The sequence below is a fragment of the Chiloscyllium plagiosum genome, unplaced genomic scaffold (assembly GCF_037043375.1).
Source record: "Chiloscyllium plagiosum isolate Xiang-an unplaced genomic scaffold, Cpla_swu_hap1 HiC_scaffold_21, whole genome shotgun sequence".
NCBI classification, from domain to species: Eukaryota; Metazoa; Chordata; class Chondrichthyes; order Orectolobiformes; family Hemiscylliidae; genus Chiloscyllium; species Chiloscyllium plagiosum.
In genome coordinates this window covers 5,423,948-5,448,364 of record NW_028270159.1, presented here as the reverse complement: position 1 = coordinate 5,448,364, position 24,417 = coordinate 5,423,948, and the positions used below count along the sequence as shown (strand labels likewise).

The 24,417-nt window shown below is 48.3% G+C and overlaps 1 protein-coding gene across 2 annotated transcripts in view; it reads right to left on the bottom strand.

Annotated features, from left to right (window-relative positions):
- Window positions 1–24,417, bottom strand: part of notch1b (notch receptor 1b) — a 112,183-nt gene that overhangs the window by 31,757 nt on the left and 56,009 nt on the right. For both annotated transcript variants that reach the window (XM_087998156.1, XM_087998157.1), the window contains 11 exons: window positions 23,860–24,015; window positions 22,457–22,642; window positions 20,676–20,789; window positions 18,005–18,118; window positions 17,221–17,454; window positions 16,718–16,828; window positions 12,483–12,675; window positions 11,872–12,017; window positions 11,208–11,321; window positions 1,255–1,374; window positions 624–776 (listed from right to left, as the gene is read on the bottom strand). In XM_087998156.1, the coding sequence (XP_087854282.1) occupies window positions 624–776; window positions 1,255–1,374; window positions 11,208–11,321; window positions 11,872–12,017; window positions 12,483–12,675; window positions 16,718–16,828; window positions 17,221–17,454; window positions 18,005–18,118; window positions 20,676–20,789; window positions 22,457–22,642; window positions 23,860–24,015 (1,641 nt within the window). The remainder of the gene's footprint in view (window positions 1–623; window positions 777–1,254; window positions 1,375–11,207; window positions 11,322–11,871; window positions 12,018–12,482; window positions 12,676–16,717; window positions 16,829–17,220; window positions 17,455–18,004; window positions 18,119–20,675; window positions 20,790–22,456; window positions 22,643–23,859; window positions 24,016–24,417) is intronic.

The window sequence follows — 24,417 nt, the reverse complement described above, 5'->3', positions numbered from 1 at the left end:
CAAAACTCCATTGAGTATAGGCCCAGAGTCCTCAAATGTTCCTCATATGTTAAGTCTTTCATGCCTAGGACCATTTTAGTGAACCTCCTCTGAACGCGCTCCAGGGCCAGTACATCCTTCCTGAGATATAGGGCCAAAACTGCGCACAGTACTCCAAATGTAGTCTGATTCAGATAGCACCACTGAACAAAAATATTTCCCTTCCCCCCACTGAAGCCTTTCAAAGAAATTGAAATCAGGCAGCTAATCACAGTTAGGGAGTGCCTCACTGACGGAAGGTCAGTGTGGAGGGAGTGCCGCACCATCAGAGAGGCAGTGCACTGTTGGAAGGTCAGTACTGAGAGAGTGCCGCACCGTCGGAGGATCAGTGCAAAGGGAGTGCTGCATTATCGGAGGGTGGTCAGGGCTGAGGGAGTGCTGCACTATCAGAGGGTCAGTACAGAGGGAGTGCTGCACTGCCAGAGGGTCAGTATTGAGAGAGTTCTGAAGTGTCAGAGGTTCAGTATTGAAGGAGCACTACACTGGTGAAAGGTCAGTACTGACAGAGCACCGTACTGTCAGAGGGTCAGTGCTGTGGGAGTGCCACACTCTTGAAAATATGGTCTCTCTCAGTCTCCACGTACTGGGCTGACAGTCATCCACGTCGGTCTCACAGATGGTGCCGGTGTAACCCTGTCGGCAGACACACTGGAATCCTCCCATCGAGTTCTGGCAAGTGGCTCCATTGAGGCAGGGACTTTTCACACATTCGTTCACATCTTTCTGACAAGTCTGACCTGGACAGAGAGAATACCGGCGTTAATCCCACACTAAGAAAAGCAGATCTGAGAGGTAGTATAATACACAGCTATGTGTAACTAAAACAGCCTATGTAAAATCATCCCCCTCCCCTTAATCCAGGGGAAGTGGGGGCGGGGGGCAGGGTAACATCCACGGGAAGGGGAAGTGATCACCTCGGGCGTAGAGGGCAGAGATCATTCTTGTTGTTGGGAAGGGGAAGGAAGGGTGGTGTTGGGGGGGCTGCTGGTATCACAGAGGGGGAGTCACGCTAGGGCAGGATTTGAAATCACTCCTGGGGCAGGTGAGGAGATGTTGCAGGGGGTGGCAGTATCAGGGAGAGGTCTTGGTGGGTAAGGGTGTTGAGTGGCAGTGGTGGTGTTGGAGGGTGGAGGGCTTCAGGGAGAGAGGCTCTCACTGGAGTTGGGGGGTGATCTTGGCTGGGGGAAGGACGGGGGTTTCTCTCACTCTCCTCACCTTGCCATCCCTCTGGACAGTCGCAGGAGAAATTCTCGTAATCCTCAGACTCTTGACACACGCCACCATTTTGACACGGCTGACTAGAGCACGGAGCAAGGACGTCCTCACAATTCACTCCTGTCAACAAACGGCCCCATTATTAACAAAACTAAATACAAGCCACAAGAAAACACCATCATTTCCAACATCAGGCATCTCCTCACAACTGGGCAAGGGTCTCCCAGTTAACAACAGTGAGGGAAAGAATGGATGAATCAGAGTCCAACCCAGAAAGCCATCCCATCAACATATCCAGACAATATTCAGTTGCGAATCTCCATGAAGTCGCATATCGGACCTTTACAGCAAGATGAGCACAGGAAATCAGAAATTATAGTACAACTGTTGAGATTTTGGTGATGTGACATGAGGGTTAGCTTGTGGCATTTGACAGAAATTCCAGCTATCTCATCAGGTAGACAAGATTCTGCAGGGGTTGGTCAGAGGAGAAAGGGAGAAGCTGTATCTGCCACCACCCTCCACAACACAAACCTGAAGATTCTAATCTCAGAATAAGTGCCTAACGGTTAGGACAGAGATAATACAGTATGAGGTATAGCTCCCACACACACTGACACTCACTGGAGTACAGTCCCACACACACACTGACACTCACTGGAGTACAGTCCCACACACATACTGACACTCACTGGAGTACAGTCCCACACACACACTGACTCTCACTGGGGTACAGTCCCAAACACACTGACACTCACTGGAGTACAGTCCCACACACACACTGACTCTCACTGGGGTACAGCTCCCACACACACTGACTCTCACTGGGGTACAGTCCCAAACACACTGACACTCACTGGAGTACAGTCCCACACACACACTGACTCTCACTGGGGTACAGCTCCCACACACACTGACTCTCACTGGGGTACAGCTCCCACACACTGACACTCACTGGAGTACAGTCCCACACACACACTGACTCTCACTGGGGTACAGCTCCCACACACACTGACTCTCACTGGGGTACAGTCCCAAACACACTGACACTCACTGGAGTACAGTCCCACACACACACTGACTCTCACTGGGGTACAGCTCCCACACACACTGACACTCACTGGAGTACAGTCCCACACACACACTGACTCTCACTGGGGTACAGCTCCCACACACACTGACTCTCACTGGGGTATAGCTCCCACAAACACGGACTCTCATTGAGGTACGGCTCCCACACACACTGACTCTCACTGGGGTACAGCTCCCACACACACTGACTCTCACTGGGGTATAGCTCCCACAAACACGGACTCTCATTGAGGTACGGCTCCCACACACACTGATTCTCTTTGATTAGGTAAAAACAATGACTGCAGATGCTGGAAACCAGATTCAGGATTAGTGGTGCTGCAAGAGCACAACAGTTCAGGCAGCATCCGAGAAGCAGTAAAGTCGACGTTTCGGCCAAAGCCCTTCATCAGGAATACAGACAGAGAGCCTGAAGGGTGGAGAGATAAGTGAGAGGAGGGTGGGGAGAAAGTAACATAGAGTACAATAGGTGAGTGTGGGAGGGGATGAAGGTGATAGGTCGGGGGGGGAGGGTGAAATGGATAGGTGGAAAAGAAGATAGGCAGGTAGGACAAGTCATGGGGACAGTGCTGAGCTGGAAGTTTGGAACTGGAGTGAGGTGGGGGAAGGGGAAATGAGGAAACTGTTGAAGTCCACATTGATGCCCTGGGGTTGAAGTGTTCTGAGGCGGAAGATGAGGCGTTCTTCCTCCAGGCATCTGGTTGTGAGGGAGCGGTGGTGAAGGAGGCCCAGGACCTCCATGTCCTCGGCAGAGTGGGAGGGGGAATTGAAATGTTGGGCCACAGGGCGGTGTGGTTGATTGGTGCGGGTGTCCCGGAGATGTTCCCTAAAGCGCTCTGCTAGGAGGCGTCCAGTCTCCCCAATGTAGAGGAGACCGCATCGGGAGCAACAGATACAATAAATGATATTAGTGGATGTGCAGGTAAGACTTTGATGGATGTGGAAGGCTCCTTTAGGGCCTTGGATGGAGGTGAGGGAGGAGGTGTGGGCGCAGGTTTTGCAATTCCTGTGGTGACAGGGGAAGGTGCCAGGATGGGAGGGTGGGTTGTAGGGGGGCATGGACCTGACCAGGTAGTCACGGAAGGAACAGTCTTTGCGGAAGGCGGAAAGGGGTGGGCAGGGAAATATATCCCTGATGGTGGGGTCTGTTTGGAGGTGGTGGAAACGTCGGCAGCTGATTCTTACTGACTCTCACTGGTGTATGGCTCCCACACACACTGACTCTCACTGGGATATGGCTCGCACACACACTGACTCTCACTGGGGTACAGCTCCCACATACACTGACTCTCACTGGGGTACAGCTCCCACACACACTGATTCTCACTGGGATATGGCTCGCACACACACTGACTCTCACTGGGGTACAGCTCCCACACACACTGATTCTCACTGGGGTGCAGCTCCTACATTCACTGACTCTCACTGGGGTACGGCTCCCACACACACTGGCTCTCACTGAGATACAGTCCCACACACACTGACTCTCACTGGGGTACGGCTCCCACACACACTGACACTCAATGGGGTACGGCTCCCACACACACTGACTCTCACTGGGGTACGTCTCCCACACACACTGACTCTCACTGGGGTACGGCTCCCACATACACCGACTCTCACTGGGGTACGGCTCCCACATACACCGACTCTTATTGGGGTACAGCTCCTACACTCATTGATTCTCACTGAGGTACAGTCCCACGCACACTGACTCTCTCAGTTTGTCCAGCAGGGGTCCCTTGCCAATGAAAGGAGCTGACTTTGGGATATTTTTGCTGTAATTTATGCCAGTGATTTACCCCAATCCAACTTCACCAGAGGTCCCAGAACAACAGAAAGATTAAACACTTGAGAAACTGCTGTTGAAAAGAATTTAAAATGTCAAGGTGTCTGTAATTTTGTTTTGCTCAAGTAGCCAGTTTGAAAGTAAACTTTTCTTCTCACTGCTTTCACTAAGTGTGGACTATTTTCATGTCCGGTTACCATGGAAACACTGCCAGGACAGGAAAGGTGACGCCAGTTCCAGCAATTGTTCCCTATGTGGCTCCGAATCCAGGGAACAGGAAACTGGGAAACAACAGGCCCTTGTCATCCGAACCCTCAGCAGGAAATCTGTCGTCTGTTTATTCTCACTCCGCCTTGGCAGAGAATCCCTGTCCTCAAACAGCAGCCAGAATGGTGACCGGATACCACATGGTCTATCGTGATGGGGCTGCAGGGGGAGGGGTTGGTACAGAGTGGAGTGAGGGGAGTGGTCAGTTCCTGCAATCCTGCTCCCCTTCACTCTCACAATCAGCAGTGAGCTCTCCTTCACAAACTGAAGGCTGGACCCCCATCATTGCAGCAAGATGATATGAACTCACTGGCAGTCTCAATACATTGTGGGGTTTCATAGAACATACAACAGTCCAGGACAGTCCAGGCCCTTAGGCCCTCAATGTTGTGCCGACCTAGTATTCTGCTCTAAAATCAAACTAACCTACGTGCCCTTCACTGTACTATCTTCCATGTGCCTATCCTAGAGTCACTTAAATGTCCCTAATATATCTGACTCTACTCCCACCGCAGGCAGTGCATTTCACACACCTACCACCCTCTATGTAAAGAACCTACCTCTGATATCTCCCCTAAACCTTCCTCCAGTTGCCCTAAAATTATGTTCCCTTGTGATAGCCATTTCTGTCCTGCGAATAAGTCTCTGGCTATCTGCTCTGCCTATGCCTCTCATCATCTTGTACACCTCTATCAAGTCATCTGTCATCCGTCTTCGCTCCAATGAGAAAAGCCCTCGCTCTCACTCAACTTTTCTTCGTCAGACATGCACTTCAGTCCAGGCAGCATCCTGGTAAATCTTCTCTGCACCCTCTCTAAAGCTTCCACATCCTTCCCGTAGTGATGGCAACTAGAACTGAACACAATATTCCAAGTGTGGCCTCACCAAGGCTCTAGAGAGCTGTAGCATAACCTTGAGGCTCTTAAACTAAATCTCCTGCTAATGAAAGCCAACACACCATACACCTTCTTACCAATTCCATCAACTTGGGTGGTGACTTTGAGGGATCTATGGACATGGACTCCAAGATCCCTCTGTTCCTCCACGCTGCCAAGAATCCTGCCTTTAACCCTGTATTCTGCATTTGAATTTGACCTTCCAAAATGAATCACTTCACTCTTTTCCAGATTGAACTCCATCTGCCACTTCTCAGCCCAGCTTTGCATCCTGTCAATGTCCAGTTGCAACCTACCACTGCCCTCCACACTACCCACTACACCACCAACCTTACTAACTTCATCGGCAAACTTACTAACCCACCCCTCCACTTCCTCATCCAAGTCCTTTATAAATATCACAAAGAGCAGAGGTCCTCGAACCGATCCGTGTGCAACACCACTGGTCACCGAGCTCCAGGCAAAATACTTTCCATCTACAGCCACCCTCTGTCTTCTATGAGCCAGCCAATTCTGTATCCAGTCAGACAGATTTCCCTGTATTCCACGCCTCCTTACTTTCTGAATGAGCCTATCAAACACCTTGCTAAACTCCATGTACACCACATCAACTGCTCTACCTTCATCAATGTGTTGTGTCACATCCTTAAAGAATTCAGTAAGGTTTGTGAGACATGACCTTCCCTTCACAAAACCATGGTGACTATCTCTAACCAATTATTTCTCCAAGTAATCATAAATCCTGTCTCTCAAAATCTTCTCCAATAATTTGCCCACCACTAACGTAAGACTAACTAATCTGTAGTTCCTAAGATTATCCCTATTCCTTTTTCTTGAACAAGGGAATAACATTTGCTGCCCTCCAATCATCTGGCACTACCCCAGTGGACAGTGAGGACACAAAGATCCTCACCAAAGGTGCAGCAATCTCTTCCCTCACTTCCCTCACTTCCACTTGGGTATATCCTGTCAGGCTCTTATCTATCCTTATGTTTTTCAAACTTTTTAGCAAATCCTCCTTCTTAACATCAACCTGTTCAAGCATATCAGTCTGTTTCACGTCAATGTCCCTCTCACTAGTGAAAACTGTTTTCCCTGGAGCTTCGGAGGCTGAGGGGTGACCTTATAGAGGTTTACAAAATTATGAGGGGCATGGATAGGATAAATAGACAAAGTCTTTTCCCTGGGGTCAGGGAGTCCAGAACTAGAGGGCATAGGTTTAGGGTGAGAGGGGAAAGATATAAAAGAGACCTCAGGGGCAACTTTTTCACGCAGAGGATGGTATGTGTATGGAATGAGCTGTATGTGTATGTGGTGGAGGCTGGTACAATTGCAACATTTAAGAGGCATTTGGATGTGTATATGAATAGGAAGGGTTTGGAGGGATATGGGCCAGTTGCTGGCAGGTGGGACTAGATTGGGTTGGGATATTTGGTCGGCATGAACGGGTTGGACCGAAGGGTCTGTTTCCATGCTGTACATCTCTATGACTCTATGTTCCATATCTATTATCACCTACGGATCTTTCAACCTACCATCCTTTCCTTGCCTCAGTGTGACAAACCTGTCCAGCCCTATCAGCATGTGGTCCCTAAACAACCTCCACATTTCTATCATGCATTTCCCAGAGAACATCTGTTCCCAATTTAGGTGCCCCAGTTCCTGCCTAATAGTATTGTAATTTCCCCCTCCCCTAATTAAATACCTTCCCATCTGCTCCTATCCCTCTCCAAGGTCAGGGAATTGTGATCACTATCACTGAAATGCTCTCCCACCAAGAGATCTGACACCTGGCATGGTTTGTTGCCAAGCACCAAATCCAATCTGGCCTCCCCTCTAGTCGACCTATCTACATATTGAATCAGAAACCCTTCCTGGACATGCCTGACAAAAACCCCTCCATCCAAACTATTTGAACTAAGGAGGTTCCAGTTAATATTAGGCAAGTTAAAGTCACCCATGACAACAACCCTGTTACTTCTGCGCCTTTCCAAAATCTGCCCCCCAATCTGCTCCTTCATGTCTCTGTTGTTACTGGGGGAGTCTGTAGAAAATTCCCAATAAAATGACTGCGCCTTTCCCGTTTCTGACTTCCACCCATACTGACTTTGTAGTCAAACACTCATTAACGAGCTCCCTTTCTGCAGCCGCGATACTATCCCCGATTAGCAATGCTACTCCCACATCTCTTTTACCACTTCCCCTATTCCTTTTGAAACATGTAACTCCTGGCACATCCAGCAACCATTCCTGACCCTATGATATCCAAGTCTCCATAATGGCCACAACATCATAGTTCCAAGCACTGATCCATGCTCCACATTGATCACCCTTATTCCTGACACTTCTTGCATTAAAATATGATGTGGAGGTGCCAGTGTTGGAATGGGGTGGACAAAGTTAAAAGTCACACGACACCAGGTTATAGTTCAACAACTTTATTTGGAAGCCCAAGCTTTTGGAGCGCTGCCCCTTTGTCAGGTAGCTCATGGAGTAGGATCATAGGACACAGAATTTATAACAAAAGATCATAGGTCATACACTGATGCAATATATTAAACAATATATTTAACAGCAGTCTAGATTTGTTCAATATATTGCATCAGTATATGATACTATGATCTTTTTGCTCTAAATTTGTATCAAAGTGATCCTACCCCACTAGCTACCTGATAAGAAGCAGCACTCTGATAGCTTGTACTTTGAAATAAACCTGTTGGACTATAACCTGGTGTCTTGTGATTTTTAACTGTGTTAAAATGGACACACTTCAAACATCATACTGACTGCACCTTTGCCCTATCGACTGTCTATCCTTCCTCACAGACTCCATACACTGTATCTGGCTGTTCACTACCTACTCCATTATCTGATCCTTAGCTCCGGTTTCCACCCTCCTGCCAATATAGGTTTAATCTTCCTGAAGAGCTCTGGCAAATCTCCTGCCCATGATATTGGTGCCCCTCCAGTTCAGGTGCATCCCGTCTTTCATGTACAGGTCCCACCTTCCCCTGAAGGTATCTCAATGATTCACATAACTGAAGCCTTCCTTCCTACACCAGCCCTACAGCCACGTTTTCATCTGCACACGATCTCTGTTCTTAGCTTCAGTAGCCTGTGGCACCGGTAACAATCTTGTGATTACTACTCTGCTTGTCCTGCCTCTAGCTTCCAACCTAATTCCCTATATTCTCTTTTCAGGTCCTTCTCCCTCTACTTCTGGTTTCACTCCCTCCCCCTTAAGAATCCTTCACTTCCATCAAAGTCGCTGAAGAAATTGTGAGACATTGCAAAAGGTTTCACTGATTGCGTTGGGAGATGGGAATTGTTTTTCACTCAAAGAGTTGTCCTGATCTGGAGCACTCAGTGGAGAGAGCTGGTTCTGTTAGTAACTTTAACCGGGAGCTGGCCAGGTCATTGATGTATAGAGATCCACAACTCAGAGATAGGTCCTTTGGCCCATCGAGTCTGTGCTGGTCAATAACAATCACCAAACTATTCTAATCCTATTTCCCAGCACTTGGCCCACATACTTGCAAATCTTGGCATCGCAAGCATATATCTAAATCCTTCTTCGATGTAGAAGGGCTTCTGCCTTTTCCACCCTCACAAGCAGTGAGTTCCAGAATTCCACTGCCCTCTGGTGAAAAGGTTTTTCTCACATCCCCTCTGAACCTAACCCTCAAACTCTGCTTTTTGTCATTAATCCCGCTTTCAAGGGGAAAAGTTTCTTCCTGTCAACCTGATCAATGTGCATTGTAATTTTGTATACCTCAGTCATGTCCCTCCTCAATTTCCTCTGCTCTACGGAAAACAACCCCAGTCTGTCTAATCTCCCTTCGTTACTGAAGCCCTCCAGCCCAGACACCTGCCTGGTAAATCTCCTCTGTACCTTCTTCAGTGCTATCACATCCCTCCTATAATGTTGACTCTAGAGCTGCACACAAAACTCTCATTGTGGCCTAACCAACATTTTATATAGTTCCAGCCTCACCTCCCTGCTCTGAAATTAGTCAGTAAAGGCTGATATCCCAGATGCCTTCTTAACCAATTTTTTTACCTGACCTGAACCTTTAGGTCTTCGGGGTTGAGAGACCTATAGAGAGATGCACAAGAAGAAGAGTGCAGGACTAAACATGAAGCACTTTCAAAGTCATGACACAGGGGCTGAATGGCCTTCCTTCCTTCTGGACAAATTCAGAAAGTATCAGCAACGGTTCCATGAACACCACTCAGTGAATCAGGTCCTACTCCAGAGGTTCCAGCACAAAATTCAAAGGATCAGTGCTGAGGGAGTGACGTACTGTTGGAGGGTCAGTGCTGAGGGAGTGCCGCACTGTCGGAGGGTCAGTGCTGAGGGAGTGACACATTGTGGGAGGGTCAGTGCTGAGGGAGTGCCGCACTGTCAGAGGGTCAGTGCTGAGGGAGTGCCGCACTGTCGGAGGGTCAGTGCTGAGGGAGTGCCGCACTGTCGGAGGGTCAGTGCTGAGGGAGTGCCGCACTGTCGGAGGGTCAGTGCTGAGGGAGTGCCACATTGTGGGAGGGTCAGTGCTGAGGGAGTGCCGCACTGTCGGAGTGTCAGTGCTGAGGGAGTGCCATATTGTGGGAGGGTCAGTGCTGAGGGAGTGCAGCACTGTCAGAGGGTCAGTGCTGAGGGAGTGCCGCGCTGTCAGAGGGTCAGTGCTGAGGGAGTGCCGTACTGTGGGAGGGTCAGTACTGAGAGGGTGCCGCATTGTTGGACGGTCAGTACTGAGCCCTGCACTGTCGGTGGGTCAGTGCTGAGGGAGTGCCACACTGTTGGAGGGTCAGTACTGAGGGAGTGCCGCACTATTGTTGGGTCAATGCTGAGGGAGTGCCACACTATCAGAGGGTCAGTACTGAGAGAGTGTCGCACTGTCAGAGGGTCAGTGCTGAGGGAGTGCCGCACTGTCAGAGGGTCAGTGCTGAGGGAGTGCCGCATTGTCAGAGGGTCAGTGCTGAGGGAGTGCCGCACTGTCGGAGGGTCAGTGCTAAGGGAGTGCCGCACTGTCGGAGGGTCAGTGCTGAGGGACTGCCGCACTGTTGGAGGGTCAGTGCTGAGGGAGCATTGCACTGTCAGAGGGTCAGTGCTGAGGTAGTGCCACACTGTTGGAGGGTCAGTGCTGAGCGAGTGTCACATTGTCAGAGGGTCAGTGCTGAGGGAGTGCCGCACTGTCGAAGGGTCAGTGCTGAGGGAGTGCCGCACTGTTGGAGGGTCCGTGCTGAGGTAGTGCCGTACTGTCAGAGGGTCAGTGCTGAGCGAGTGCCGCATTGTCAGAGGGTCAGTGCTGAGGGAGTGCCACACTGTCAGAGGGTCAGTGCTGAGGGAGTGCCACACTGTCAGAGGGTCAGTGCTGAGGGAGTGCCGCACTGTCAGAGGGTCAGTGATAGGAAGTGCCACAATGTTGGAGGCACAGTGCTGAGGGAGCACTGCACTGTCGGTTGATCAGTGCTGAGGGAGCATTGCACTGTCAGAGATCCTGTTATTTGAAAGAAATGTCAAATTGACTCTGTCTTTCCCCTCAAGTTAATATAAAAGTTAAGAAACATGGGGAAGTTCTCCCTGGTGTCTGACTCAACATTTACTCCCAAACTGATGTTACAATAATAATTAATCGGGTACCTTATGATATTTCTTTTGTGGGATCTTGCTTCGTGCAAACTGACTGCCCTGTATTACAATAGTGTCAGAATTCAAAAACTACTTGAATAGTTGTAAACTGCTTTAGGACATCCTGAGTTTGTGAAAGGTGCCAGACATTTTCAATTTTGTTTTTATTCTCCAATATCTTTGCAGCAGGATTTTCTCAAGTGTTTTTAGGCCACATAACTGAATGTATGGGGGTGCTGACTGACTGAGCACTGGTGCTGAGCTGGTACTGAATCATTACCTGTGTATGGTAAAACACAGTTACACTTGTATCCAGCAATATCATCAATGCAGCTCCCCTGGTTCAGGCATGGGTTCGATGCACACTCATTGATGTTCGTCTGGCAGTTGGGTCCTGGAACAGAAACAAAACCAGGCATCAGTGGAAAGATGGCAAATTATACGCTATCTGAGACAGAGAGAGAGAATAGGGGGAGGGAGGGAGACAGGCAGGGTGAGAAAGAGGGAGATGAGAAGTGGAGGGGAGATATAGAGAGGTAAAGAGAGAGGCAGTAAATAGAGAGAAGTGAGATAGAGAGAAAAAGAGGGAGCGAAAGAGAGAGAAACATGGGGAAAGAGAGAGAGAAGAGTGTGATATACAGATGGAGGAGAAATAGTGAGAGAGTCAGAAAAAGAGAAAGATGAGGGAGAAAGCAAGAGAGAGACATAGACAGATATAACCAAGGCAAAGAATGAGGAAAGATAAAATCAGAGCTGCTGAAAGAGAGAAGGATAATGTGGGGAGAAAATGTCACAGACACAGAGAGAGAGAGAGAGAGCACCTGACAGTTCAACCACTGCTTGCTGTCAGTAATACAGGAACATGCAGTAGAGCGGGAGCTAACCCTGACACCATTTCTGGGCCAGCCCCACCCTAACCCTAACATTAATGCTGTACTCCTTACCTCGGAACCCAGGCTGACAGTCACACAGGTAGCCATTGTTCATATCCCGACACGTGCCCCCATTCACGCAAGGGTGAGACTCACACTCATTAACATTCAGGTCACAGTTTGTTCCAGTCCAACCTGGACTACAATCACAGCTGTACCTGTTGGAGAGAGAACAGAGTTAGACTGCCCCACAGCACAGATGACACTGTCCCCATCCAGCACTGCCAGGAAGGGACAGCATGGGGTTAGATATAGAGTAAAGCGCCCTCTACACTTTCCCCATCAAACATTGCCAGGACAGGGACAGCACAGGGTTATATACAAAGTAAATCTCCCTCTACACTGTTCCATCAGACATTGCCAGGACAGGGACGGCATGGGATTAGATGCAGAGTAAATCTCCCTCTACACTGTCCCATCAAACATTGCCAGGACAGGGACGGCATGGGATTAGATGAAGAGTAAATCTCCTACTACACTGTCCCATCAGACATTGCCAGGACAGGGACAGCATGGGATTAGATACAGAGTAAAGCACCATTTCAGGTCTTGCTCCCTGAACTTTGCTGATCCCTCCCTCACCTTGCCCCGCTTTGGACATCAAGTGATGAAGGGACACTCACCCATTGAGGTGGTCTTGACATTCTCCATGGATACAGGGGTTGCTGTTGCACTCATTCACCTCTGACAGACAAACCAAGTCGTGATAACCCTCTGGACAGACACAAGTGAAGCTGTTGATCCCATCTTTGCAGGTGCCCCCGTTGTGGCAAGGGTTTGAAGCACACTCATCAATGTTAATGTTACACATAGGGCCTGAAAGACAAACAAACAGCATGAAGATTCATAAAGATCAGCATTAAAACCAAACAGTAATAAATATCACCGTCATCGTTTTGTGAGGATAGAGAATGACAATTTGGCAAAAACATGATATTTTTAAAAACAGTGTGAAAGATGGTGGGAATTCAATGAACATTAAGAGTCTGACAACAGGTTTGCTAATTGAATCCATGTGCAGTTTGACACAAGCAACTAACAATGACAGGCTGCAACCAGGCGGGGTTCAACATGAGCTCTAGACTTCCAAAGGGGCTGTGTGGGGGCCACTGCAGGAAGAGAGTGTGTGCGATGGACCTCAGATTTGGGATACAGTCCAGGCTAGTGTTTTGTATAGGGTGACTCTTCCTGAAGGACACAGGAACAGTCTTAAATGTGATACAGCTACAGTCAGATAGTAGCCCGACACTGACTAATCATGGGGGCTAATACAATAAAAAGGAACACTCAGGTAATATACCAGTAGGATGTCAGTGCTGTCCCTCAGCGTGAGTCAGTCTATGTGGGGGCTGTACCCCAGTGAGAGTCAGTGTGTGTGGGAGCCATACCCCAGTGACAGTCAGTGTGTGGGGGAGCTGTTCCTCAGTGAGAGTCAGTGTGTGTTGGAGCTGTTCCCCAGTAAGAGTCAGTGTGTGTGGGAGCTGTTCCCCAGTGAGAGTCAGTGTGTGTTGGAGCTGTTCCCCAGTGAGAGTCAGTTTGTGGGAGCCGTACCCCAGTGAGTGTCAGTGTGTGTGGGAGCTGTTCCCCAGTGAGAGTCAGTGTATGTGGTACTGTACCCCAGAGAGAGTCAGTGTGTGTGGGAGCTGTTCCCCAGTGAGAGTCAGTGTGTGGGAGCCGTATCCCAGTGAGAGTCAGTGTGTGTGGGAGCTGTTCCCCAGTGAGAATCAGTGTGTGTGGGAGCTGTACCCCAGTGAGAGTCAGTGTATGTGGTACTGTACCCCAGTGACAGTCAGTGTGTGTGTGGGAGCTGTTCCCCAGTGAGAGTCAGTGTGTGTGGGGTCTGTACCCCAGTGAGAGTCAGTGTGTGTGGGAGCTGTACCCCAGTGAGAGTCAGTGTATGTGGTACTGTACCCCAGAGAGAGTCAGTGTATGTGGTACTGTACCCCAGTGACAGTCAGTGTGTGTGGGAGCTGTTCCCCAGTGAGAGTCAGTGTATGTGGGACTGTACCCCAGAGAGAGTCAGTGTGTGTGGGAGCTGTTCCCCAGTGAGAGTCAGTGTGTGTGTGAGCTGTATCCCAGTGAGAGTCAGAAGGGAGCCTGGAAACTAGAGAGTGAAGGAGATTAACAGTTATTGAAATGCAGCATCAGTCAGTCAGTTCTGGAACATCTCAACTGCTCAAATTAAACTTCAAAAGTTGTTGTGCGATGCATTTATAAATGGGTTGCTCAGTATCGAGTCCCACTCCCGCCCCCAGAAACAAAAACTGTAATAGGGTGGGGAGGCCTTGCTGTTCTCAGGTGTCAGGATTGTTTTCTGCTTCACCTGCCCTCGATCTTTGAAAGCAGTGGTGTGACCCTGTAACCGGAGACGCCAGATGGATCGTCCACTTTATAATGGGGCCTTTATTTGGAACGTAGTGCTTTTTGTCAGAGACTCCTGTGCCTGTTTCTTGGAGATGGCAGCAAGGCCGTGATCTGCCTGTGGTTCAGGTACAGCATAGTGCTGGGGAGAAATTCTCCACATTGAAGGAGAGAGCGAGTGGGGGGTGGGGGGCATCGACCAGGATATGGAACCTGATACCCCTGAGAATTGCTGTGACTGATGACTCTCGGCCTTTTCAGTCAGGCTCCTGTATTTCCCTGCTGCCGTTGACTGGGTTCGGGCAGACACATTGCTGCCCTGGCAACACACACTCCAGTGCTTTCACTTGCCTCTTTGGCCTGTAATTTCAAATGGGGTTTAAATACGATCAGAAGACAGCAGGACTGAGTGGCCCCAGAGCCTTTACGATTAAGTATTTTCCTGCTGTTTAGGACTTTGGAGCATAAGTGGGCCATTCATCCTCTCAACCCTGCTCTGCCGTTCAAGATCATATTGATCTGTTTGTGTTTTGAAATCCACATTCCCATCTCCGTCCCCGCCCCCAACCCTCGATATACCTGCCTAAAAATCAACATTCCTGTTAAAAATACTTAATGTGAGGCAGTATTCTAGAGTCTCTCAATCCTCAGAGAAAAAATTCCCCTCTCCTCTGTCCTAAAAGGATGATCCCTAATTTTAAAACAATGCCTTTGGTTTCAGACTGACGGTCAAGAGGAAACATCCTTTCCAAATCCACCTTGTCAAGACCAGTCAGGATCTAATACACTTCAATCACCCTTCGCTCTTCTAAATTCCAGTGCAAACAAGCCCAATCTATCCAACTTTTCCCCATAAAACCGCCCACTTATTCCAGCTCTCAATCTGGTAAACCCCTCTTAACTGCCTCCAATATATTTGTATCCTTCCTTCAATAAAGAGGTCAAAGTGGCCTCATCAATACCCTGTACAACTGAAGCATAACAGGTGCATCTCTGTAAAACAAAGAACTGCCGATGCTGCAAATCTGACACAAAAACAGAACTTGCTGGAGAAATTCAGCAAGTCTGGCAGCGTCTGTGGAGAGAGAAACAGTTAATGATTCATCTCCAATGACCCTTCATCAACCTGAAACGTTGACTCTGTTTCTCCCTCCACAGACTTGCTAAGTTTCTCCAGCCATTTCTGTTTCTGATCATTCCCCTTTGTGTTCAAATCTGCTGATAATAAAGGATATCACCCATTAGCTTTTTAATCACTTGCTGTAGCTGCGTAATAATTTTTGTGACTCATGCACTATAACCACCCTGATCCCTATGCAACTCAGAATTATGCTGTCATTTTCTGTTTCTATAAAACTGTTGTTTTCATTTTCCTGCAAAAGAGAACTTCACATTTTCCCACATTGTATTCCACCTGCCAGAATTTTGCCCATTCACTGACCGTAAATATATTAGTCTGCATACTTGTAATGCCATCCTCACCACTCACTTTCCTCTCTGTCTATCATCTGTATGTCCAGCCACTAATACATTCCCTCATCTAAGACTCTGATGTAATTTAACATCAGCCCCTCACTAGGACTACAGATGAAAGCAAGAGTTGGGAGGTGAGGGGTCGGTTTATCAGGACGGGGTAGATTGGAGAGAGGAGAGAGAGAGAGAGAGAGGAGGTGAAAGAGGGAGAGAAGAGGGGGAAGAGGAGGGGCCAGATTAGAACAGAGATGTATAGACAGAGGAGAAGGGGCAAATAATTAGAGTGGGGAGGGTGAAGCTGAGAAGAGTGGGAAAAGGGGAATGAAGGTGAGGGTGGGGAATTAAGGCAGGGGAGTGGGGAAAGGGGAATGAGTGGAGGGAGGCTGGTAGTCACAATGTGAATGGCCAGAGAGTTAGTAGTGGGCTTTAGGGATCCTGCACAGACTTGGGAAGACTGAGAACAGAACAGAAAAGAAAATCTCTGTTAGCAAAAGAGAACATTGTCCAGGATTCAATTTCACAAGTAGCCAACAAGAACCAAGTGGAAAAGAAACTGTCTAAGGGGGAGAGAGGGTTGTCAGGGACAGTCCCTCACATTATTGCAGCAACAAAAAACAGGGAGAATCTGTGAGGACTGCTGTCACTGGTGAGGAACATAGCCTGCATTTATATTGCACTTCCAAGCAATGCAAAGTCTCATGGTGCTTCTCAGCACTTTCCCCAAATATAGAGCGTGAGTTTTGAGGGTACATGAGGACAGGTGACAGAGAGAGAGACTAGAGGCGGTTACACAGATAGGGAGGGGTGGACAGTTTGGAGGAGGTGACAGAGATAACGTGGGATGTAGGGGGTAGGAGGATGGTACAGAGATAGGGAGGGGTGTAAGGGTTGGAGGAGGTAAAGTTTAAAAGTGTGAATTGAAGGAAGGACTGGGGTGTGTGATGAGGATCCCATTAGCAGGACAGCTGGGTCAGGGGTGAAGTCAGACAATGTGACAGAGATTAAGTTTAGTAGCGTGTCCTACCTGAATATCCGATCTCACAGACACAGTCATAACTGTTAATCTGATCGATGCAGTTGCCATATTCACACGGGTTACTGGCACAATCATCCAGATTTGTTTCACAGTTCACGCCTGAGGCAAAATAATATTTTTAGTGATTAAATCACAACAAGCTCACACCACTTAACACCAGGACAAATAAATAAGCTATTGTCAGAAAGCGAAACAGATTTGCATTTCTGTAGTGCCTCAGCATGTCCCAATCCCCTTTTACGGCCAACGAGATTCTCTTTTAAGTGGGGAACTGACTATGAAGAGCAAGATCCCACAGGCAACAATCTAATCACAATCCAACTGCCCCATTTTTTGAGAATGTGAATTCCTGAAGTTACAGATTCCCAGAACGTCTGAAGGCATGAGGTGGTGAAAGGTGTGGGGCTGGGGTGGAGGATTTAGGGTGAGGATGGGAGTGAGGCACTGAAGGAGGAAGGGGGGTGGTGTGCAGAGAGGGGAGAGCTCAGTACCTGTGGTTCCTTTTAGACAGGCACACACATAGCCATCGATCTTATCCTGGCAGCTTCCTCCATTCTGACATGGCTGGCTCTGACACTCATTAATGTTGATATCACATACTCGGCCTGTGTAACCCTGGTTACAGACACAGAGAAAGGTCGCAATCTCATCCTTACAAACGCCATAGTGACAGGGGTCCTGCTCACACTCATCGATGTCCGTCTCACACAGTGTTCCAGTAAAACCTACAGGAGGACCGCATCACCAATCAGAAAGGAGAGATCACAGGAGAGGGAGGGCATCAGAGAGAGGGAGTTAGAGAGAGAGGGGAGGGAGAGAATGAAAAAGAAGGGTGGGGAAGAGAAAGGGGAAAAGGAGAGCATGAAGTGGAGGAGGGAGTAGGAGAGAGATGGGGCGGGCTTGTGAGAGAGGGAGAGTGTGAGAAACAGAGGGAGAGTATGAGGGCAGGAGCATGAGAGAGAGAGAGAGACTGTGAGAGACAGAGAGGGAGCATGAAAATGACAGGAAGAATCTGAGAGACAGGGAGTGTGAAAGAAATGGGAGAACAGGAGATTTCACTGAGTGAATCTCGGAGCAGTTGGGTAAAGAATTGGAGAAGCATTGAGAATGAAGCCGAGAGTGTGTGACTGAAGCTGCAGACAGGGCAGGTAGGAAGAGGGACAAAGAGGGTACATGGAGATTGGATAAAACATTAATTGGGTAGTTGGAAAGGTGGGGTCAGGAGGAAGACCAAAGCAAGTTGGAGCAATGGAGGGAGCAGAGAGCAGCACTGACCTTCCAAACATTGACAGTGATATTTGTTGGGTCCATCCACACAGCGGGCTTCATTCTGACAGGGAGTACTTGCACATTCGTCCACATCTATCTGACACAGATTCCCATTGAATCCTGAAGGGATCATCAGAGAAGAAATGCAACAGGATCAGACCTCAATCGAACTGAAGGAGAGGGGAACATGGGATGGGTCATCGTTCAGGGTGGGTGGGGGGGAGCAATGGGTTATTGCTCAGTGAGGGGGACAGTGAGCTTTGGGGAGGGAGAGGTGACATCTCATGTTGGGGAGGTGTTTAGTTTTGGGAGGACATGAATAACGTTTTTGGATGGGCAGGGAGGGTCAGTCCACATGGACAGTCCAAACATGTGCAAGTTAGGAAGGTTAACCATGGGAAATGTAGGGTTATGGGGATAGTGTAGGCAGGTGGATCTGGTTGGGATTTTCTTTTGAGGGTTGTTATGGATTCATGGGCTGAATGACCTCTTTTGCACTGTAGGGATTCTATGAATCTACATGACACCCACAGTGATATCAGGATTCATTTGGTGTAGTCTGAGATTCCAGAAGGAGCCGGGTGCAGTGGGGTCACTCGGGAGGTGTCTGAGGCTCAGAAAGGAGTCAGGACACAGAGAGCACTCCCAGGGTGACCCCATTAACAAGCCCCCAGACAGCGATTCATGGCAAGTCAGGGTTTAAACAGCTCAGGGACTACTTGAGGGTCAATGCAAGAGAAATTTCAGCATGTTTTCAGCTCTGGGAAGGGGGCAGTGTGTGTGAACCCCTCAACAGTTCACTTGATTCAGGAAATTTAGGAATTTCACAAGTTAATGCATTAATCCTGGAATACATGTGAGAATGAGTACATGCCTGTGAGTGTCTGATTACGAGCATTGCTGTGAGTGTGTAATTGGGAGTGTGTGTCACAATGACTAGGAGTCTGTGACCATGGGAACAGGAGGGAAATCATGTCTCTCAAATTTGATTGAGTTTTTTGAGGAAGTAACCAAGATGACTGATGAGGTGGGGGTAGATGTTGTTTACATGGACTTTAGTAAAACCTTTGACAAGGTTCTGCATGGTAGATTAATTATTAAAGCCAGGTCTTATGGGATTCAGGATTAGCTTGCCAATTGAATACAAAATAGACTTGACAGTAGGAGACAGAGGGTGGTGGTGGAGTTTCTTTTCAGACGAGAGGCCTGTGACCAGCAGTGTTCCACAGGGATTGGTAAAACAATGACTGCAGATGCTGGAAACCAGATTCTGGATTAGTGGTGCTGGAAGCGCACAGTAGTTCAGGCAGCATCCAAGGAGCTTCGAAATGGACGTTTCGGGCAAAAGTTCCTTGGATGCTGCCTGAACTGCTGTCCTCTTCCAGCACCACTAATCCACAGGGATTGGTGCTGGGTCCACTTTTGTTCATCATTTATATAAACAATATGGATGTGAATATAGGAGGCATGGTTAGTAAGTTTGCAGATGATACCAAAGTTGATAGTATGGTAGACAGTGAAAGTGGTTATCTAAGATTACAAAGAGATCTTAATCAATTGGATCAAGGGACTGAGGAGTAACAGGTGGAATTTAATTTAGATAAATGCGAGATATCACATTTTGGTAAAGCAAACAAGGGCAGAACTTGTACAATTAAAAGTAGGGCCTTGGGTAGTGTTGTAGAGCAAAGAGGCCGAGGAGTTCATGTACATAATTCTTTGAAATTTGCGTCACATGTAGACATTGTGGTTAAGAAGCCATTTATCAAACTTGCCTTCATTGATCAGACCTGAGTATAAGAGTTGGGACGTCATGTTGAGGTTGTATAAAACATGGTGAGGCCCCTTCTGGAGGACAGTGTCCAATTCTGGTCACCCTCCGAGAGGAAATATCTTATCAAATTGGAGAGGGTTCAAAAAAGATCTACCAGGATGTTACTGGGAATGGAGGGTTTACGTGATAAAAATAGACTGAGATATTTTTCATTGGAGCGTAGAAGACTGTGGAGTGACCTTATAGAGCATTATCAAATCATGAGTGGCATAAATAATGTGAATGGCAAGGGTCTTTTCCCTTGGATGGGGACTTTAAAACAAAGGGGCATATTTTTAAGGTGAGAGGAGAAAGTTTTAAAAAAGACATGAGGGCAACCTTTTTTATGTAGAGTGGTTCACGTGTGGAATGAACTACCAGAGAAAGTGGTTGATGCAGGTACAGTTACAACGTTTAAAATATATTTGGAATAGTTCATGAATAGGAAAGATTTGGAGCAATGTAGGCCAAAACACAGGCAAGTGGGATTAGTTTAGTTTCAAAAACCTGGTCGGTGTGGACTAGTTGGACCAAAGGATCTGTTTCCATGCTGTATGACTCTATGAGTGCTAATGCAGCCAGAAAATTTGTGTCCAAAGGTTCCAATCATATTCTTGCTGGAACTGAGTATTTTACCTGAGACACAAATTACTTTGATTTTTTTAGTGTTCTATTCACTTTCTGAGATTTCAGTTGCCGTGAATAATTCTGACTTCAGACGGATGATCCCAGAGGCTGTGGGATGTGAGTGAGTGTAGGCCGTGTCTTGGTCAGTAAAGCCTGCCTGCAGGCTGGGATTAATAACAGGACTGGCTCAGAGAACTCAGGTAAAAGGGTGAAGGTTTATTGAACATTGGCACCTACCTGAGGGGCATTCGCACTCAAACTTATTGATTTTGTCGACGCAGTTACCCTTGTTTAAGCACGGATTACTGGCACATTCATCAATATCAATTTCGCAGAAGACTCCCTCATATCCTGCAAATGTAAGACACACAGAATTAACCATTCCCATCCATTTCAAGTATCCATGCTGGTTTATACAGGTAGGGCAGTGGAAAGGTAAACTCCCTCGTGTTGTAATACTATAAAGTCCATGGCTTCATCCAGAGTTTGGAGAGGGATGGGGAGTTTCTTCTGTTTTTGAGGTGAGGGACAAGGACAAGAAGTCATTTCTCATCTCTAAATAAGCAATTTATTCACAAAATACCAGGTTTGCAATTCTCCCTTTGGTGCCTCAGAAAATACGATACACACAAAATAAATCACATTTCTCACAGTTGGTCGAACCCCTCAACATGACAAGCATCAATCTGTATCTCAATTCACCCTCTGCCTACCTCTGTAGGCAACTAATAATCGCCTTTATGAAGAGACAACAACAATCAATCTCATTCTTGAATCAATGTAACACCAGCTTCATCAAGGAGTGATGTAGATGGTGCAGCAGAGGGAAGGAGGGGGCAGTTCTAGATTTCCATTTACCCCCATCTGTGTGAGGAACATCACCCCCTGAATGATCCAACATAACTACTAAGGCTTTGCCCCCTTGTTCTGGACTCCACATACCCTTCCCCCAGCATCAGCACCCCCCCACCAGAGGAGATCATTTCTCTCCATAGACCCGAGCAAATGCTTGACACATCTGAAACTGCTTGGTTTGATCATCGTCCAGTCAGGATAATGTAACTCAGCTCCTTACTGATCAACACTCAATGCTCTGACACACATGGAGGCATTTCACAGAGTATGGGCTTAACCAAATTGATTCCTGGGACAGCAGAACTGACATATGAGGAAGGACTGAGTTGTTAGGATTGTATTCACTGGACTTTAGAATGATGAGGGGGAATCTCATTAAAAACCTATAAAATTCTAACAGGACTAGACAGGTTAGATGCAGGAAGAATGTTTCTGATGGTGGGAGAAAATCCAGAACAAAGGATCATAGTTTAAGGATAAGGGACAAACCTTTTAGGACTGAGACAAGTAGAAATTTCTTCTTTCAGAGAATGGTGAGCTTGTGAAATTCTCTGTTATAGAAAGTGGTTGAGGCAAAATCATTCTGTGTTATCACACAGGAGGTAAATATAGTCTTGTAATTAAAGGCATTGAGGAATATGGGGGAGGACAGGATTAAGGCATTGACCTCGATGATCAGCCATGATCATGTTGAATGGTGGAGCAGACTTGAGGACCGAAAGGCCAAAACCTGCTCCTATTCTCTATGTTTCTCTAAGGGACTGGAGTCATAGGGAGACAAGAGGTATGACTTCTCATGTCCTTCAAACAAAGTAATCTGAAAGTGGCGAGGGACTGCCTCATCCAGCATCCTATCTTGGCCTGTGGGACAGCCATGGGTCTTGCCATTTTCCAGTCTGTCTGCCTCCTCCTGTAGCCTCGGACTGTCCCCTCCTGGTTAACTACTTTTCCCAGTTTCATCCCACACTGTCAATTTTGAAACACTGTCCTGGAAACACAAATGCAGGTTACGCGTACACATTAGAGAGAGCTGTGGTCCCAATACTGACGCTTGGGGGAGGGTGGTTGGTCCCCTGTCCAGTCCTTACTCCCCTCTCACTCCAGAATAACCTTTGAACTCTGTTTGTGACCACCTCCTCAACCCCATTGGACTCAGGACCTACCAGACATGCAGATGCACTGGAATTTTCCAATCAGGTCGAGGCAGGTGGCATCATTGTGGCAGGGGCTGGACATACATTCATTAATGTCCAGCTCACAGCGAGGTCCATGGTAACCGGGCTGGCACAGACACTTGAAAGATCCCAGGGTGTTCACACACTTCCCTGAATGCTCACACGGATTGGACCCTGTAGGAAAGAGAGATAGAAAAGGGAATTACAAACGAATCGAAACAGGCAGCTAGTCAGTTCTGCCATAACACGGTAGTTCCATTCTCATGCAATCCCGTGTTATAAGAAAATCATGTAATGGCAACACCATTTAAGTTAATGGGATTGGAATCGTGTTATAACCAATACATGCTTTAAACGTCCGGGCTTTAGAAACAGTGTCTGCAATTCGTCAATTGCATTACAGTGAAATTATGTTAACAAAACGCGCATTATAAACACTCTCACTCACAATGTGGCATACCCTCAGCACTGACCCTCCGACAGTGCGGCACACCCTCAGCACTGACCCCCCCGACAGTGCGGCACTCCCTCAGCACTGACCCTCCGACAGTGCGGCACTCCCTCAGTACTGACCCTCCGACAGTGCGGCACTCCCTCAGCACTGACCCTCCGACAGTGCAGCACTCCCTCAGCACTGACCCCCCCGACAGTGCGGCGCTCCCTCAGCACTGACCCTCCGACAGTGCGGCGCTCCCTCAGCACTCACCCCCCCGACAGTGCGGCACTCCCTCAGCACTGACCCTCCGACAGTGCGGCACTCCCTCAGTACTGACCCTTCGACAGTGCGGCGCTCCCTCAGCACTGACCCTTCCACAGTGTGGCACTCCCTCAGCACTGACGCTCCGACAGTGCCCACTCCCTCAGCACTGACGCTCCGACAGTGCGGTGCTCCCTCAGCACTGACCCTCCGACAGTGCGGCACTCCCTCAGCACTGACACTCCGACAGTGCGGCTCTCCCTCAGCACTGACACTCCGACAGTGCCCACTCCCTCAGCACTGACGCTCCGACAGTGCGGCTCTCCCTCAGCACTGACCCTCCGACAGTGCAGCACTCCCTCAGCACTGACGCTCCGACAGTGCCCACTCCCTCAGCACTGACCCTCCGACAGTGCGGCTCTCCCTCAGCACTGACCCTCCGACAGTGCCTACTCCCTCAGCACTGACCCTCCGACAGTGCGGCACTCCCTCAGCACTGACCCTCCGACAGTGCGGCACTCCCTCAGCACTGACCCTCTGACAGTGCGGCACTCCCTCAATACTGCACTGAGCATGTTAGCCTCATGTCCGTGGACTGATCTTTCTGACTCAGAAGTAGTGTTACCCAATGCCCTGAGGGAGGTGGTTAAGAGGTAAAAGAAAGAAGAGGTGGCATGGAGTTAGTTGCTGTTACCCAGAGAGCATTCATCATCATCCTGCTTGCAGGAAGCCCCCGAGAATCCGACTGGACACGTGCAGATGGCTTTGCCGTTGACAGGATTTGTACTGCAGTTTGCCTCCTCATGGCAGGGATTACTAATACAAGCGTCGTCGAGGTGACACAGCAACCCTGAGCAACAAAGTTAACAGGGTCATGATTAACAGAGAAAAAGGCTGCTCACAAACAGGACATCCAGTCTGTCCTCCAGTTTATTTCCCCTGCACTCCTCGATTCCATTTACTCACCCTGCTCCTTAATTCCCTTTCCAATACTGACCACCTAAGCTGCTCTGAAATGTTGATGCACTGCACTGAATGTGGCAACATCATCTTGTATCCACCACAGGGAGAAGCATCTTCGGTACAACTGCCCTTTTTTTTGAAACTCCAAAAACACGGCAATCTGTCAGCACTGACCCTCCGACAGTGCCTACTCCCTCAGCACTGACCCTCCGACAGTGCGGCACTCCCTCAGCACTGACCCTCCGACAGTGCCTACTCCCTCAGCACTGACCCTCCGACAGTGCGGCAC